Here is a 20,034-nt window from a genome sequence, read left to right as displayed (position 1 = left end):
CACTCTCCCGCTCACCCGCACACTCCCGCTGACCCGCACTCCCGCTGACCCGCACACTCCCGCTCACCCGCACACTCCCGCTCACCCTCACACTCCCGCTCACCCGCACACTCCCGCTCACCCACACTCTCCAGCGCTCTCCCGCTCAATCACTCTCCCCCTCACCCGCACTCCCGCACACTCCCGCTCACCCACATTCTCCCGCTCACACGCACACCCCCGCTCACCCGCACACCCGCACACTCTCGCTCTCCCGCACACTCTCGCTCACCCGCACACTCCCGCTCACCCGCACACTCCCGCTCACCCGCACACTCCCGCTCACCCGCACACTCCCGCTCACCCGCACACTCCCGCTCACCCGCACACTCCCGCTCACCCCCGCTCACCCCCGCTCACCCGCACACTCCCGCTCACCCGCACACTCCCGCTCACCCGCACACTCCCGCTCACCCGCACACTCCCGCTCACCAGCACACTCCCGCTCACCCGCACACTCCCGCTCACCAGCTCACTCCCGCTCACCCGCACACTCCCGCTCTCCCGCGCTCTCCCGCTCACCCGCACACTCCCGCTCACCAGCGCTCTCCCCGCTCACCCGCACACTCCCGCTCACCCGCTCACTCCCGCTCACCCGCACACTCCCGCTCACCGCACACTCCCGCTCACCCGCACACTCCCGCTCACCCGCACACTCCCGCTCACCGCACACTCCCACTCACCCGCACACTCCCGCTCACCCGCACACTCCCGCTCACCCGCACACTCCCGCTCACCCGCACAATCCCGCTCACCCGCACACTCCCGCTCACCCGCACACTCCCGCTCACCAGCACACTCCCGCTCACCAGCACACTCCCGCTCACCCGCACACTCCCGCTCACCCGCACACTCCCGCTCACCCGCACACTCCCGCTAACCCGCACTCTCCCGCTCACCCGCACACTCCCGCTCACTCACTCTCCCGCTCACCCGCACTCCCGCTCACCCGCTCGCTCCCGCTCACCCACACTCTCCCGCTCACCCACACTCTCCCGCTCACCCACACTCTCCCGCTCACCCGCACACTCCCGCTCACCCGCACTCTCCCACTCACCCACACTCTCCCGCTCACCCACACTCTCCCGCTCACCCACACACTCCCGCTCACCCACACTCCCGCTCACCCGCACACTCCCGCTCACCCGCACACTCCCGCTCACTCGCACACTCCCGCTCACCCGCACACTCCCGCTCACCCGCACTCTCCCGCTCACCCACACTCTCCCGCTCACCCACACTCTCCCGCTCACCCGCACACTCTCGCTCACACACACTCTCCCGCTCACCCGCACACTCCCGCTCACCCGCTCACTCCCGCTCACCCGCACTCTCCCGCTCACCCGCACACTCCCGCTCACCCGCACACTCCCGCTCACCCGCACTCTCCCGCTCACCCGCACACTCCCGCTCACTCCCGCTCACCCACACTCTCCCGCTCACCCACACTCTCCCGCTCACCCGCACACTCCCGCTCACCCACACTCTCCCGCTCACCCACACTCTCCCGCTCACCCACACTCTCCCGCTCACCCACACTCTCCCGCTCACCCACACTCTCCCGCTCACCCACACTCTCCCGCTCACCCTCACTCTCCCGCTCACCCACACTCTCCCGCTCACCCACACTCTCCCGCTCACCCACACTCTCCCGCTCACCCGCACTCTCCCGCTCACCCGCACTCTCCCGCTCACCCGCACTCCCGCTCACCCGCACACTCCCGCTCACCCGCACACTCCCGCTCACCCACACTCTCCCGCTCACCCACACTCTCCCGCTCACCCACACTCTCCCGCTCACCCACACTCCCGCTCACCCGCACACTGCCGCTCACCCGCACACTCCCGCTCACCCTCACACTCCCGCTCACCTTCACACTCCCGCTCACCCACACTCTCCAGCGCTCTCCCGCTCAATCACTCTCCCCCTCACCCGCACTCCCGCTCACCCCGCACACTCCCGCTCACCCACACTCTCCCACTCACCCGCACACTCCCGCTCACCCCCGCACACTCACTCTCCCGCTCACCTGCTCACCCGCACACTCCCGCTCACCCGCACACTCCCGCTCACCCGCACTCTCCCGCTCTCCCGCACACTCCCGCTCACCCGCACACTCCCGCTCACCCGCACACTCCCACTCACCCGCACACTCCCACTCACCCGCACACCCCCGCTCACCCGCACACTCCCGCTCACCCGCACACTCCCGCTCACCCGCACTCTCTCGCTCACTCACTCTCCCGCTCACCCGCACTCCCGCTCACCCGCACACTCCCGCTCACCCGCACTCTCCCGCTCACCCGCACACTCCCGCTGACCCGCACTCCCGCTGACCCGCACACTCCCGCTCACCCGCACACTCCCGCTCACCCTCACATTCCCGCTCACCCGCACACTCTCGCTCATCCACACTCTCCAGCGCTCTCCCGCTCAATCACTCTCCCCCTCACCCGCACTCCCGCTCACCCGCACACTCCCGCTCACCCACACTCTCCCACTCACCCGCACACTCTCGCTCACCCGCACACTCCCGCTCACCCCCGCACACTCACTCTCCCGCTCACCTTCTCACCCGCACACTCCCGCTCACCCGCACACTCCCGCTCACCCGCACTCTCCCGCTCTCCCGCACACTCCCGCTCACCCGCACACTCCCGCTCACCCGCACACTCCCACTCACCCGCACACTCCCACTCACCCGCACACCCCCACTCACCCGCACACTCCCGCTCACCCGCACACTCCCGCTCACCCGCACTCTCTCGCTCACTCACTCTCCCGCTCACCCGCACTCCCGCTCACCCGCACACTCCCGCTCACCCGTACACTCCCGCTCCCCCACACATTCCGCTCCCCCACACTCTCCCGCTCACCCGCACACTCCCGCTCACCCACACACTCCCGCTCCCCCACTCACTCCCGCTCCCCCACTCACTCCCGCTCCCCCCACACACTCCCGCTCACCCACACATTCCGCTCCCCCACACTCTCCCGCTCACCCGCACACTCCCGCTCACCCGCACACTCCCGCTCACCCCCGCTCACCCGCACACTCCCGCTCACCCGCACACTCCCGCTCCCCCACTCACTCCCGCTCCCCCACACACTCCCGCTCCCCCACACATTCCGCTCCCCCACACTCTCCCGCTCACCCGCACACTCCCGCTCACCCACACACTCCCGCTCCCCCACTCACTCCCGCTCCCCCACTCACTCCCGCTCCCCCGCACACTCCCGCTCACCCACACATTCCGCTCCCCCACACTCTCCCGCTCACCCGCACACTCCCGCTCACCCACACACTCCCGCTCACCCGCACACTCCCGCTCTCCCGCACACTCCCGCTCACCCGCACTCTCCCGCTCACCCGCACACTCCCGCTCACCCGCACACTCCCTCTAACCCGCACACTCCCGCTCACCCGCACACTCCCGCTCACCCGCACTCTCCCGCTCACCCGCACACTCCCGCTCACCCGCACACTCCCGCTCACCCGCACACTCCCGCTCACCCGCACACTCCCGCTCACCCGCACACTCCCGCTCACCCGCACACTCCCGCTCACCCGCACACTCCCGCTCACCCGCACACTCCCGCTCACCCGCACACTCCCGCTCCCCCTCACACTCCCGCTCACCCACACACTCCCGCTCACCCGCACACTCCCGCTCACCCGCACACTCCCGCTCACCCGCACACTCCCGCTCACCCGCACACTCCCGCTCACCCGCACACTCCCGCTCACCCGCACACTCCCGCTCACCCGCACACTCCCGCTCCCCCGCACTCTCCCGCTCCCCCGCACACTCCCGCTCACCCTCACTCTCCCGCTCACCCACACACTCCCGCTCACCCGCACACTCCCGCTCACCCGCACACTCCCGCTCACCCGCACACTCCCGCTCACCCGCACACTCCCGCTCACCCGCACACTCCCGCCCACCCGCACACTCCCGCTAACCCGCACACTCCCGCTCACCCGCACACTCCCGCTCACCCGCACACTCCCGCTCACCCGCACACTCCCGCTCACCCGCACACTCCCGCTCCCCCGCACACTCCCGCTCCCCCGCACACTCCCGCTCCCCCGCACACTCCCGCTCACCCGCACACTCCCGCTCACCCGCACTCGCGCTCAACCACACACTCCCGCTCACCCGCACACTCCCGCTCACCCGCACACTCCCGCTCACCCGCACACTCCCGCTCACCCCCGCTCACCCACACACTCCCGCTCACCCGCACACTCCCGCTAACACGCACTCTCCCGCTCACCCGCACTCTCCCGCTCACCCGCACTCTCCCGCTCACCCGCACTCCCGCTCACCCACACACTCCCGCTCACCCGCACACTCCCGCTCACCCACACACTCCCGCTCACCCGCACACTCCCGCTCACCCGCACACTCCCGCTCCCCCGCACACTCCCGCTCACCCACTCACTCCCGCTCACCCGCGCTCTCCCGCTCACCAGCACACTTCCGCTCTCCCGCTCACCCGCACAGTCCCGCTCTCCCGCTCACCCGCACATTCCCGCTCACCAGCATACTCCTGCTCTCCCGCGCTCTCCCGCTCACCAGAACACTCCCACTCTCTCGCTCACCCGCACATTCCCGCTCAGCCGCGCTCTCCCGCTCACCCGCACACTCCCGCTCTGCCGCGTACTCCCGCTCACCCGCACACTCCCGCTCACCAGCACACTCCCGCTCACCAGCACACTCCCGCTCACCAGCACACTCCCGCTCACCCGCACACTCCCGCTCACCCGCACACTCCCGCTCACCCGCACACTCCCGCTCACCCGCACACTCCCGCTCACCCGCACACTCCCGCTCACCCGCACACTCCCGCTCACCCGCACACCCCCGCTCACCCGCACACTCCCGCTCACCCGCACACTCCCGCTCACCCGCACACTCCCGTTCCCCCACTCACTCCCGCTCACCTGCACACTCCCGCTCCCCCACACACTCCCGCTCACCCGCACACTCCCGCTCGCCCACTCACTCCCGCTCCCCCACTCACTCCCGCTCCCCCACTCACTCCCGCTCCCCCACTCACTCCCGCTCCCCCACTCACTCCCGCTCCCCTACACACTCCCGCTCCCCCACACACTCCCGCTCGCCCACTCACTCCCGCTCACCCGCGCTCTCCCGCTCACCAGCACACTTCCGCTCGCCCACTCACTCCCGCTCACCCGCGCTCTCCCGCTCACCAGCACACTCCCGCTCTCCCGCTCACCCGCACACTCCCGCTCTCCCGCTCACCCGCACACTCCCGCTCCCCCGCACACTCCCGCTCATCCGCACACTCCCGCTCACCCGCACACTCCCGCTCACCAGCACTCTCCCGCTCCCCCGCTCACTCCCGCTCACCCGCACACTCCCGCTCCCCCGCACACTCCCGCTCCCCCGCTCACTCCCGCTCACCCGCACACTCCCGCTCACCCGCACACTCCCGCTCACCCGCACACTCCCGCTCACCCGCACACTCCCGCTCACCGCACACTCCCACTCACCCGCACACTCACGCTCACCCGCACACTCCCGCTCACGCGCACACTCCCGCTCACCCGCACACTCCCGCTCACCCGCACACTCCCGCTCACCCGCACACTCCCGCTCACCCGCACACTCCCGCTCACCCACACACTCCCGCTCACCAGCACACTCCCGCTCACCCGCACACTCCCGCTCACCCGCACACTCCCGCTCACCCGCACACTCCCGCTCACCCGCACACTCCCGCTAATCCGCACTCTCCCGCTCACCCGCACACTCCCGCTCACTCACTCTCCCGCTCACCCGCACTCCCGCTCACCCGCACGCTCCCGCTCACCCACACTCTCCCGCTCACCCACACTCTCCCGCTCACCCGCACTCTCCCGCTCACCCGCACACTCCCGCTCACCCGCACTCTCCCGCTCACCCACACTCTCCCGCTCACCCACACTCTCCCGCTCACCCACACACTCCCGCTCACCCACACTCCCGCTCACCCGCACACTCCCGCTCACCCGCACACTCCCGCTCACTCGCACACTCCCGCTCACTCGCACACTCCCGCTCACCCGCACACTCCCGCTCACCCGCACTCTCCCGCTCACCCACACTCTCCCGCTCACCCACACTCTCCCGCTCACCCGCACACTCTCGCTCACACACACTCTCCCGCTCACCCGCACACTCCCGCTCACCCGCTCACTCCCGCTCACCCGCATTCTCCCGCTCACCCGCACACTCCCGCTCACCCGCACACTCCCGCTCACCCGCACTCTCCCGCTCACCCGCACACTCCCGCTCACCCGCACACTCCCGCTCACCCACACTCTCCCGCTCACCCGCACTCTCCCGCTCACCCGCACACTCCCGCTCACCCGCACACTCCCGCTCACCCACACTCTCCCGCTCACCCACACTCTCCCGCTCACCCACACTCTCCCGCTCACCCACACTCTCCCGCTAACCCTCACTCTCCCGCTCACCCACACTCTCCCGCTCACCCACACTCTCCCGCTCACCCACACTCTCCCGCTCACCCGCACTCTCCCGCTCACCCGCACTCCCGCTCACCCGCACACTCCCGCTCACCCGCACACTCCCGCTCACCCACACTCTCCCGCTCACCCACACTCTCCCGCTCACCCACACTCTCCCGCTCACCCACACTCCCGCTCACCCGCACACTGCCGCTCACCCGCACACTCCCGCTCACCCTCACACTCCCGCTCACCTTCACACTCCCGCTCACCCACACTCTCCAGCGCTCTCCCGCTCAATCACTCTCCCCCTCACCCGCACTCCCGCTCACCCGCACACTCCCGCTCACCCACACTCTCCCACTCACCCGCACACTCTCGCTCACCCGCACACTCCCGCTCACCCCCGCACACTCACTCTCCCGCTCACCCGCTCACCCGCACACTCCCGCTCACCCGCACACTCCCGCTCACCCGCACACTCCCGCTCACCCGCACACTCCCGCTCACCCGCACACTCCCGCTCACCCGCACACTCCCGCTCACCCGCACACTCCCGCTCACCCGCACACACCCGCTCACCCGCACACTCCCGCTCACCCGCACACTCCCGCTCACCCGCACACTCCCGCTCCCCCACTCACTCCCGCTCACCTGCACACTCCCGCTCCCCCACACACTCCCGCTCACCCGCACACTCCCGCTCGCCCACTCACTCCCGCTCCCCCACTCACTCCCGCTCCCCCACTCACTCCCGCTCCCCCACTCACTCCCGCTCCCCTACACACTCCCGCTCCCCCACACACTCCCGCTCGCCCACTCACTCCCGCTCACCCGCGCTCTCCCGCTCACCAGCACACTTCCGCTCGCCCACTCACTCCCGCTCACCCGCGCTCTCCCGCTCACCAGCACACTCCCGCTCTCCCGCTCACCCGCACACTCCCGCTCTCCCGCTCACCCGCACACTCCCGCTCCCCCACACACTCCCGCTCACCCGCACACTCCCGCTCACCCGCACACTCCCGCTCACCAGCACTCTCCCGCTCCCCCGCACACTCCCGCTCCCCCGCTCACTCCCGCTCACCCGCACACTCCCGCTCACCCGCACACTCCCGCTCACCCGCACACTCCCGCTCACCCGCACACTCCCGCTCACCGCACACTCCCACTCACCCGCACACTCCCGCTCACCCGCACACTCCCGCTCACGCGCACACTCCCGCTCACCCGCACACTCCCGCTCACCCGCACACTCCCGCTCACCCGCACACTCCCGCTCACCCGCACACTCCCGCTCACCCGCACACTCCCGCTCACCAGCACACTCCCGCTCACAAGCACACTCCCGCTCACCAGCACACTCCCGCTCACCCGCACACTCCCGCTCACCCGCACACTCCCGCTCACCCGCACACTCCCGCTCACCCGCACACTCCCGCTAACCCGCACTCTCCCGCTCACCCGCACACTCCCGCTCACTCACTCTCCCGCTCACCCGCACTCCCGCTCACCCGCACGCTCCCGCTCACCCACACTCTCCCGCTCACCCACACTCTCCCGCTCACCCACACTCTCCCGCTCACCCGCACACTCCCGCTCACCCGCACACTCCCGCTCACCCGCACTCTCCCACTCACCCACACTCTCCCGCTCACCCACACTCTCCCGCTCACCCACACACTCCCGCTCACCCGCACACTCCCGCTCACGCGCACACTCCCGCTCACCCGCACACTCCCGCTCACCCGCACACTCCCGCTCACCCGCACACTCCCGCTCACCCGCACACTCCCGCTCACCCGCACACTCCCGCTCACCAGCACACTCCCGCTCACAAGCACACTCCCGCTCACCCACTCTCCCGCTCACCCACACTCTCCCGCTCACCCACACTCCCGCTCACCCGCACACTGCCGCTCACCCGCACACTCCCGCTCACCCTCACACTCCCGCTCACCTTCACACTCCCGCTCACCCACACTCTCCAGCGCTCTCCCGCTCAATCACTCTCCCCCTCACCCGCACTCCCGCTCACCCGCACACTCCCGCTCACCCACACTCTCCCACTCACCCGCACACTCTCGCTCACCCGCACACTCCCGCTCACCCCCGCACACTCACTCTCCCGCTCACCCGCTCACCCGCACACTCCCGCTCACCCGCACACTCCCGCTCACCCGCACACTCCCGCTCACCCGCACACTCCCGCTCACCCGCACACTCCCGCTCACCCGCACACTCCCGCTCACCCGCACACTCCCGCTCACCCGCACACTCCCGCTCACCCGCACACTCCCGCTCACCCGCACACACCCGCTCACCCGCACACTCCCGCTCACCCGCACACTCCCGCTCACCCGCACACTCCCGCTCCCCCACTCACTCCCGCTCACCTGCACACTCCCGCTCCCCCACACACTCCCGCTCACCCGCACACTCCCGCTCGCCCACTCACTCCCGCTCCCCCACTCACTCCCGCTCCCCCACTCACTCCCGCTCCCCCACTCACTCCCGCTCCCCTACACACTCCCGCTCCCCCACACACTCCCGCTCGCCCACTCACTCCCGCTCACCCGCGCTCTCCCGCTCACCAGCACACTTCCGCTCGCCCACTCACTCCCGCTCACCCGCGCTCTCCCGCTCACCAGCACACTCCCGCTCTCCCGCTCACCCGCACACTCCCGCTCTCCCGCTCACCCGCACACTCCCGCTCCCCCACACACTCCCGCTCACCCGCACACTCCCGCTCACCCGCACACTCCCGCTCACCAGCACTCTCCCGCTCCCCCGCTCACTCCCGCTCACCCGCACACTCCCGCTCCCCCGCACACTCCCGCTCCCCCGCTCACTCCCGCTCACCCGCACACTCCCGCTCACCCGCACACTCCCGCTCACCCGCACACTCCCGCTCACCGCACACTCCCACTCACCCGCACACTCCCGCTCACCCGCACACTCCCGCTCACGCGCACACTCCCGCTCACCCGCACACTCCCGCTCACCCGCACACTCCCGCTCACCCGCACACTCCCGCTCACCCGCACACTCCCGCTCACCCGCACACTCCCGCTCACCAGCACACTCCCGCTCACAAGCACACTCCCGCTCACCAGCACACTCCCGCTCACCCGCACACTCCCGCTCACCCGCACACTCCCGCTCACCCGCACACTCCCGCTCACCCGCACACTCCCGCTAACCCGCACTCTCCCGCTCACCCGCACACTCCCGCTCACTCACTCTCCCGCTCACCCGCACTCCCGCTCACCCGCACGCTCCCGCTCACCCACACTCTCCCGCTCACCCACACTCTCCCGCTCACCCACACTCTCCCGCTCACCCGCACACTCCCGCTCACCCGCACTCTCCCACTCACCCACACTCTCCCGCTCACCCACACTCTCCCGCTCACCCACACACTCCCGCTCACCCGCACACTCCCGCTCACCCGCACACTCCCGCTCACCCACACTCTCCCGCTCACCCACACTCTCCCACTCACCCACACTCTCGCGCTCACCCACACTCTCCCGCTCACCCTCACTCTCCCGCTCACCCACACTCTCCCGCTCACCCACACTCTCCCGCTCACCCACACTCTCCCGCTCACCCGCACTCTCCCGCTCACCCGCACTCCCGCTCACCCGCACACTCCCGCTCACCCGCACACTCCCGCTCACCCACACTCTCCCGCTCACCCACACTCTCCCGCTCACCCACACTCTCCCGCTCACCCACACTCCCGCTCACCCGCACACTGCCGCTCACCCGCACACTCCCGCTCACCCTCACACTCCCGCTCACCTTCACACTCCCGCTCACCCACACTCTCCAGCGCTCTCCCGCTCAATCACTCTCCCCCTCACCCGCACTCCCGCTCACCCGCACACTCCCGCTCACCCACACTCTCCCACTCACCCGCACACTCTCGCTCACCCGCTCACCCCCGCACACTCACTCTCCCGCTCACCCGCTCACCCGCACACTCCCGCTCACCCGCACACTCCCGCTCACCCGCACACTCCCGCTCACCCGCACACTCCCGCTCACCCGCACACTCCCGCTCACCCGCACACTCCCGCTCACCCGCACACTCCCGCTCACCCGCACACCCCCGCTCACCCGCACACTCCCGCTCACCCGCACACTCCCGCTCACCCGCACACTCCCGCTCCCCCACTCACTCCCGCTCACCTGCACACTCCCGCTCCCCCACACACTCCCGCTCACCCGCACACTCCCGCTCGCCCACTCACTCCCGCTCCCCCACTCACTCCCGCTCCCCCACTCACTCCCGCTCCCCCACTCACTCCCGCTCCCCTACACACTCCCGCTCCCCCACACACTCCCGCTCGCCCACTCACTCCCGCTCACCCGCGCTCTCCCGCTCACCAGCACACTTCCGCTCGCCCACTCACTCCCGCTCACCCGCGCTCTCCCGCTCACCAGCACACTCCCGCTCTCCCGCTCACCCGCACACTCCCGCTCTCCCGCTCACCCCCGCTCCCCCACACACTCCCGCTCACCCGCACACTCCCGCTCACCCGCACACTCCCGCTCACCAGCACTCTCCCGCTCCCCCGCTCACTCCCGCTCACCCGCACACTCCCGCTCCCCCGCACACTCCCGCTCCCCCGCTCACTCCCGCTCACCCGCACACTCCCGCTCACCCGCACACTCCCGCTCACCCGCACACTCCCGCTCACCCGCACACTCCCGCTCACCGCACACTCCCACTCACCCGCACACTCCCGCTCACCCGCACACTCCCGCTCACGCGCACACTCCCGCTCACCCGCACACTCCCGCTCACCCGCACACTCCCGCTCACCCGCACACTCCCGCTCACCCGCACACTCCCGCTCACCCGCACACTCCCGCTCACCAGCACACTCCCGCTCACCAGCACACTCCCGCTCACCAGCACACTCCCGCTCACCCGCACACTCCCGCTCACCCGCACACTCCCGCTCACCCGCACACTCCCGCTCACCCGCACACTCCCGCTCACCCGCACACTCCCGCTAACCCGCACTCTCCCGCTCACCCGCACACTCCCGCTCACTCACTCTCCCGCTCACCCGCACTCCCGCTCACCCGCACGCTCCCGCTCACCCACACTCTCCCGCTCACCCACACTCTCCCGCTCACCCACACTCTCCCGCTCACCCGCACACTCCCGCTCACCCGCACTCTCCCACTCACCCACACTCTCCCGCTCACCCACACTCTCCCGCTCACCCACACACTCCCGCTCACCCACACTCCCGCTCACCCGCATACTCCCGCTCACCCGCACACTCCCGCTCACTCGCACACTCCCGCTCACCCGCACACTCCCGCTCACCCGCACTCTCCCGCTCACCCACACTCTCCCGCTCACCCGCACTCTCCCGCTCACCCGCACACTCTCGCTCACACACACTCTCCCGCTCACCCGCACACTCCCGCTCACCCGCTCACTCCCGCTCACCCGCACTCTCCCGCTCACCCGCACACTCCCGCTCACCCGCACACTCCCGCTCACCCGCACTCTCCCGCTCACCCGCACACTCCCGCTCACCCGCACACTCCCGCTCACCCGCACTCTCCCGCTCACCCACACTCTCCCGCTCACCCACACTCTCCCGCTCACCCACACACTCCCGCTCACCCGCACACTCCCGCTCACCCACACTCTCCCGCTCACCCACACTCTCCCGCTCACCCACACTCTCCCGCTCACACACACTCTCCCGCTCACCCTCACTCTCCCGCTCACCCACACTCTCCCGCTCACCCACACTCTCCCGCTCACCCACACTCTCCCGCTCACCCGCACTCTCCCGCTCACCCGCACTCCCGCTCACCCGCACACTCCCGCTCACCCGCACACTCCCGCTCACCCACACTCTCCCGCTCACCCACACTCTCCCGCTCACCCACACTCTCCCGCTCACCCACACTCCCGCTCACCCGCACACTGCCGCTCACCCGCACACTCCCGCTCACCCTCACACTCCCGCTCACCTTCACACTCCCGCTCACCCACACTCTCCTGCGCTCTCCCGCTCAATCACTCTCCCCCTCACCCGCACTCCCGCTCACCCGCACACTCCCGCTCACCCACACTCTCCCACTCACCCGCACTCTCTCGCTCACCCGCACACTCCCGCTCACCCCCGCACACTCACTCTCCCGCTCACCCGCTCACCCGCACACTCCCGCTCACCCGCACACTCCCGCTCACCCGCACTCTCCCGCTCTCCCGCACACTCCCGCTCACCCGCACACTCCCGCTCACCCGCACACTCCCACTCACCCGCACACTCCCACTCACCCGCACACCCCCACTCACCCGCACACTCCCGCTCACCCGCACACTCCCGCTCACCCGCACTCTCTCGCTCACTCACTCTCCCGCTCACCCGCACACTCCCGCTCACCCGCACACTCCCGCTCGCCCGCACTCTCCCGCTCACCCGCACACTCCCGCTGACCCGCACTCCCGCTGACCCGCACACTCCCGCTGACCCGCACAATCCCGCTCACGCTCACATTCCCGCTCACCCGCACACTCCCGCACACCCACACTCTCCAGCGCTCTCCCGCTCAATCACTCTCCCCCTCACCCGCACTCCCGCACACTCCCACTCACCCACACTCTCCCGCTCACACGCACACTCTCGCTCACCCGCACACTCCCGCTCACCCGCACACTCCCGCTCACCCGCACACTCCCGCTCACCCGCACACTCCCGCTCACCCGCACACTCCCGCTCACCCGCACACTCCCGCTCACCCGCACACTCCCGCTAACCCGCACTCTCCCGCTCACCCGCACACTCCCGCTCACTCACTCTCCCGCTCACCCGCACTCCCGCTCACCCGCACGCTCCCGCTCACCCACACTCTCCCGCTCACCCACACTCTCCCGCTCACCCACACTCTCCCGCTCACCCGCACACTCCCGCTCACCCGCACTCTCCCACTCACCCACACTCTCCCGCTCACCCACACTCTCCCGCTCACCCACACACTCCCGCTCACCCACACTCCCGCTCACCCGCATACTCCCGCTCACCCGCACACTCCCGCTCACTCGCACACTCCCGCTCACCCGCACACTCCCGCTCACCCGCACTCTCCCGCTCACCCACACTCTCCCGCTCACCCGCACACTCCCGCTCACCCGCTCACTCCCGCTCACCCGCACTCTCCCGCTCACCCGCACACTCCCGCTCACCCGCACACTCCCGCTCACCCGCACTCTCCCGCTCACCCGCACACTCCCGCTCACCCGCACACTCCCGCTCACCCGCACTCTCCCGCTCACCCACACTCTCCCGCTCACCCACACTCTCCCGCTCACCCACACACTCCCGCTCACCCGCACACTCCCGCTCACCCACACTCTCCCGCTCACCCACACTCTCCCGCTCACCCACACTCTCCCGCTCACACACACTCTCCCGCTCACCCTCACTCTCCCGCTCACCCACACTCTCCCGCTCACCCACACTCTCCCGCTCACCCACACTCTCCCGCTCACCCGCACTCTCCCGCTCACCCGCACTCCCGCTCACCCGCACACTCCCGCTCACCCGCACACTCCCGCTCACCCACACTCTCCCGCTCACCCACACTCTCCCGCTCACCCACACTCTCCCGCTCACCCACACTCCCGCTCACCCGCACACTGCCGCTCACCCGCACACTCCCGCTCACCCTCACACTCCCGCTCACCTTCACACTCCCGCTCACCCACACTCTCCTGCGCTCTCCCGCTCAATCACTCTCCCCCTCACCCGCACTCCCGCTCACCCGCACACTCCCGCTCACCCACACTCTCCCACTCACCCGCACTCTCTCGCTCACCCGCACACTCCCGCTCACCCCCGCACACTCACTCTCCCGCTCACCCGCTCACCCGCACACTCCCGCTCACCCGCACACTCCCGCTCACCCGCACTCTCCCGCTCTCCCGCACACTCCCGCTCACCCGCACACTCCCGCTCACCCGCACACTCCCACTCACCCGCACACTCCCACTCACCCGCACACCCCCACTCACCCGCACACTCCCGCTCACCCGCACACTCCCGCTCACCCGCACTCTCTCGCTCACTCACTCTCCCGCTCACCCGCACACTCCCGCTCACCCGCACACTCCCGCTCGCCCGCACTCTCCCGCTCACCCGCACACTCCCGCTGACCCGCACTCCCGCTGACCCGCACACTCCCGCTGACCCGCACAATCCCGCTCACGCTCACATTCCCGCTCACCCGCACACTCCCGCACACCCACACTCTCCAGCGCTCTCCCGCTCAATCACTCTCCCCCTCACCCGCACTCCCGCACACTCCCACTCACCCACACTCTCCCGCTCACACGCACACTCTCGCTCACCCGCACACTCCCGCTCACCCGCACACTCCCGCTCACCCGCACACTCCCGCTCACCCGCACACTCCCGCTCACCCGCACACTCCCGCTCGCCCGCACACTCCCGTTCGCCCGCACACTCCCGCTCGCCCTCACTCTCCCGCTCACCCACACACTCCCGCTCACCCGCACACTCCCGCTCACCCGCACACTCCCGCTCACCCCCGCTCACCCGCACACTCCCGCTCACCCGCACACTCCCGCTCACCCTCACACTCCCGCTCACCCGCACACTCCCGCCCACCCGCACACTCCCGCTCACCCGCACACTCCCGCTCACCCGCACACTCCCGCTCACCCGCACACTCCCGCTCACCCGCACACTCCCGCTCACCCGCACACTCCCGCTCACCCGCACACTCCCACTCACCCGCACACTCCCGCTCACCCGCACACTCCCGCTCACCCGCACACTCCCGCTCCCCCGCACACTCCCGCTCCCCCGCACACTCCCGCTCACCCCCGCTCACCCACACACTCCCGCTCACCCGCACACTCCCGCTAACACGCACACTCCCGCTCACCCGCACACTCCCGCTCACCCGCACACTCTCGCTCACACACACTCTCCCACTCACCCACACTCTCCCGCTCTCCCGCACACTCCCGCTCACCCGCACACTCCCGCTCACCCGCACACTCCCACTCACCCGCACACTCCCACTCACCCGCACACCCCCACTCACCCGCACACTCCCGCTCACCCGCACACTCCCGCTCACCCGCACTCTCTCGCTCACTCACTCTCCCGCTCACCCGCACACTCCCGCTCACCCGCACACTCCCGCTCGCCCACACTCTCCCGCTCACCCGCACACTCCCGCTGACCCGCACTCCCGCTGACCCGCACACTCCCGCTGGCCCGCACACTCCCGCTCACGCTCACATTCCCGCTCACCCGCACACTCCCGCACACCCACACTCTCCAGCGCTCTCCCGCTCAATCACTCTCCCCCTCACCCGCACTCCCGCACACTCCCACTCACCCACACTTTCCCGCTCACACGCACACTCTCGCTCACCCGCACACTCCCGCTCACCCGCACACTCCCGCTCACCCGCACACTCCCGCTCACCCGCACACTCCCGCTCACCCGCACACTCCCGCTCGCCCGCACACTCCCGTTCGCCCGCACACTCCCGCTCGCCCTCACTCTCCCGCTCACCCACACACTCCCGCTCACCCGCACACTCCCGCTCACCCGCACACTCCCGCTCACCCGCACACTCCCGCTCACCCGCACACTCCCGCTCACCCGCACACTCCCGCTCACCCGCACACTCCCGCTCACCCGCACACTCCCGCTCACCCGCACACTCCCGCCCACCCGCACACTCCCGCTCACCCGCACACTCCCGCTCACCCGCACACTCCCGCTCACCCGCAGACTCCCGCTCACCCGCACACTCCCGCTCACCCGCACACTCCCGCTCACCCGCACACTCCCGCTCACCCGCACACTCCCACTCACCCGCACACTCCCGCTCACCCGCACACTCCCGCTCACCCGCACACTCCCGCTCCCCCGCACACTCCCGCTCCCCCGCACACTCCCGCTCCCCCGCACACTCCCGCTCACCCGCACACTCCCGCTCACCCGCACACTCCCGCTCACCCGCACACTCCCGCTCACCCGCACACTCCCGCTCACCCGCACACTCCCGCTCACCCGCACTCGCGCTCAACCACACACTCCCGCTCACCCGCACACTCCCGCTCACCCGCACACTCCCGCTCACCCGCACACTCCCGCTCACCAGCACACTCCCGCTCACCCCCGCTCACCCACACACTCCCGCTCACCCGCACACTCCCGCTAACACGCACTCTCCCGCTCACCCGCACTCTCCCGCTCACCCGCACTCTCCCGCTCACCCGCACTCCCGCTCACCCACACACTCCCGCTCACCCGCACACTCCCGCTCACCCACACACTCCCGCTCACCCGCACACTCCCGCTCCCCCGCACACTCCCGCTCCCCCGCACACTCCCGCTCACCCACTCACTCCCGCTCACCCGCGCTCTCCCGCTCACCAGCACACTTCCGCTCTCCCGCTCACCCGCACACTCCCGCTCACCCGCACACTCCCGCTCACCCGCACTCTCCCGCTCTCCCGCACACTCCCGCTCACCCGCACACTCCCGCTCACCCTCACACTCCCACTCACCCGCACACTCCCGCTCACCCGCCCACTCCCGCTCACCCGCCCACTCCCGCTCACCCGCCCACTCCCGCTCACCCGCACACTCCCGCTCACCCGCACACTCCCGCTCACACGCGCTCTCCCGCTCACCCGCACACTCCCGCTCACCCGCACACTCCCGCTCACCCGCACACTCCCGCTCACCCGCACACTCCCGCTCACCCGCACACTCCCGCTCACCCGCACACTCCCGCTCACCCGCACACTCCCGCTCACCCGCACACTCCCGCTCACCCGCACACTCCCGCTCCCCCGCACACTCCCGCTCCCCCGCACACTCCCGCTCACCCGCACACTCCCGCTCACCCGCACACTCCCGCTCACCCGCACACTCCCGCTCACCCGCACACTCCCGCTCACCCGCACACTCCCGCTCACCCGCACACTCCCGCTCACCCGCACACTCCCGCTCACCCGCACATTCCCGCTCACCCGCACACTCCCGCTCACCCGCACACTCCCGCTCACCCCGCACACTCCCGCTCACCAGCACACTCCCGCTCACCAGCACACTCCCGCTCACCCGCACACTCCCGCTCACCCGCACACTCCCGCTCACCCGCACACCCCCGCTCACCCGCACACTCCCGCTCACCCGCACACTCCCGCTCACCCGCACACTCCCGCTCACCCGCACACTCCCGCTCCCCCACTCACTCCCGCTCACCTGCACACTCCCGCTCCCCCACACACTCCCGCTCACCCGCACACTCCCGCTCGCCCACTCACTCCCGCTCCCCCACTCACTCCCGCTCCCCCACTCACTCCCGCTCCCCCACTCACTCCCGCTCCCCCACTCACTCCCGCTCCCCTACACACTCCCGCTCCCCCACACACTCCCGCTCGCCCACTCACTCCCGCTCACCCGCGCTCTCCCGCTCACCAGCACACTTCCGCTCGCCCACTCACTCCCGCTCAACCGCGCTCTCCCGCTCACCAGCACACTCCCGCTCTCCCGCTCACCCGCACACTCCCGCTCTCCCGCTCACCAGCACTCTCCCACTCTCTCGCTCACCCGCTCACCCGCACACTCCCGCTCACCTGCACACTCCCGCTCACCCGCACACTCCCGCTCACCCGCACACTCCCGCTCACCCGCACACTCCCGCTCACCCGCACACTCCCGCTCACCCGCACACTCCCGCTCACCCGCACACTCCCGCTCTCCCGCGCTCTCCCGCTCACCAGAACACTCCCACTCTCTCGCTCACCCGCGCTCTCCCGCTCACCCGCACACTCCCGCTCACCCGCGCTCACCCGCACACTCCCGCTCACCCGCACACTCCCGCTCGCCCACTCACTCCCGCTCACCCGCACACTCCCGCTCACCCGCACACTCCCGCTCACCCGCACACTCCCGCTCACCCGCCCACTCCCGCTCACCCGCCCACTCCCGCTCACCCGCCCACTCTCGCTCACCCGCCCACTCCCGCTCACCCGCACACTCCCGCTCACCCGCACACTCCCGCTCACCCGCACACTCCCGCTCACACGCGCTCTCCCGCTCACCCGCACACTCCCGCTCACCCGCACACTCCCGCTCACCCGCACACTCCCGCTCACCCGCACACTCCCGCTCACCCGCACACTCCCGCTCACCCGCACACTCCCGCTCACCCGCGCTCTCCCGCTCAGCCGCGCACTCCCGCTTACCAGCACACTCCCGCTCACCAGCACACTCCTGCTCTCCCGCTCACCCCGCGCACTCCCGCTCACCAGCGCTCTCCCGCTCACCAGCGCTCTCCCGCTCACCCGCGCACTCCAGCTCACCCGCACACTCCCGCTCACCAGCTCACCCGCGCTCTCCCGCTCAGCCGCGCACTCCCGCTTACCAGCACACTCCCGCTCACCAGCACACTCCTGCTCTCCCGCTCACCCGCGCACTCCCGCTCACCAGCGCTCTCCCGCTCACCCACGCACTCCAGCTCACCCACGCACTCCAGCTCACCAGCACACTCCCGCTCACCAGCTCACCCGCGCTCTCCCGCTCACCAGCACACTCCCGCTCTCCTGCTCACCCGCGCGTGCACTCCCGCTCACCCGCGCACTCCCGCTCACCAGCACACTCCCGCTCACCAGTATACTCCCGCTCACCAGCTCACCCGCGCTCTCCCGCTCACCAGCACACTCCCGCTCACCAGCACACTCCCGCTCACCTGCACACTCGCGCTCTCCCGCTCACCAGCACACTCCCGCTCTCCTGCACACCCGAGCTCTCCCGCGCGCGCACTCCCGCTCACCCGCGCACTCCCGCTCAGCCGCACTCTCTTGCTCTCATATACACTCGCGCACACTGGTACACTCTCTCCCACTCCCTCTTTCTGATGCACTCTCTCTTTCACATATATTCACGCACACTGACGTGCACTCACTAGCACACTCACTCTCACAGCAGATAAGGTCTATATTACCCCCACCTCCCGCATCCCCATTCCTGAATCTTGCATCTTGTTACCTGCAGTTGAAACATTGACAATCTCGCTGGGTTCACTGACCAGTTTCTCATTCCGTGAAATCATTCGCAACTGGTAAGATACGTCCTGAGGATGAGACCAAACTCAGTTAGCAATCGAGGTAAGTGGATCCGTACCCCTCCCTCTCTTCCACTCTCTGTCTTTCACTGAATCTCTTCTTCACTCTCTCTCGCGTTCCCTTCAATCTTTCTCCTTCATCCTCTCTCTCCCTCAATCTCTCTCCTCTCAGACGCTTCCTCACTCTCTCTCTCCATCTCTCCTCCTTTGATGTCCCTCACTCTCTTTCTTGATCTCTGTGCTTCAGTCTCTCTCTCTCTCTCTCCTTCTTCAATCTTTCTATCGTTCTCTCCCTCACCTGTCGATCTCTCTCTCTCTTGCTCCCTTGATCACACTCTCTCTCCTCCCTTG

The 20,034-nt window shown here is 69.8% G+C and overlaps 1 protein-coding gene across 2 annotated transcripts in view; it reads right to left on the bottom strand.

Annotated features, from left to right (window-relative positions):
* Positions 1-20,034, bottom strand: part of LOC140410317 (protein turtle homolog A-like) — a 431,590-nt gene that overhangs the window by 177,707 nt on the left and 233,849 nt on the right. For both annotated transcript variants that reach the window (XM_072498310.1, XM_072498311.1), the window contains one exon: positions 19,608-19,692. In XM_072498310.1, coding sequence (XP_072354411.1) covers positions 19,608-19,692 — 85 coding nt within the window. The remainder of the gene's footprint in view (positions 1-19,607; positions 19,693-20,034) is intronic.

The sequence above is a fragment of the Scyliorhinus torazame genome, chromosome 4 (genome assembly GCF_047496885.1).
Source record: "Scyliorhinus torazame isolate Kashiwa2021f chromosome 4, sScyTor2.1, whole genome shotgun sequence".
Lineage (NCBI taxonomy): Eukaryota > Metazoa > Chordata > Chondrichthyes > Carcharhiniformes > Scyliorhinidae > Scyliorhinus > Scyliorhinus torazame.
Note: the sequence above shows the minus strand (reverse complement) of the source record. Positions and strands in the feature narration are given on the sequence as shown.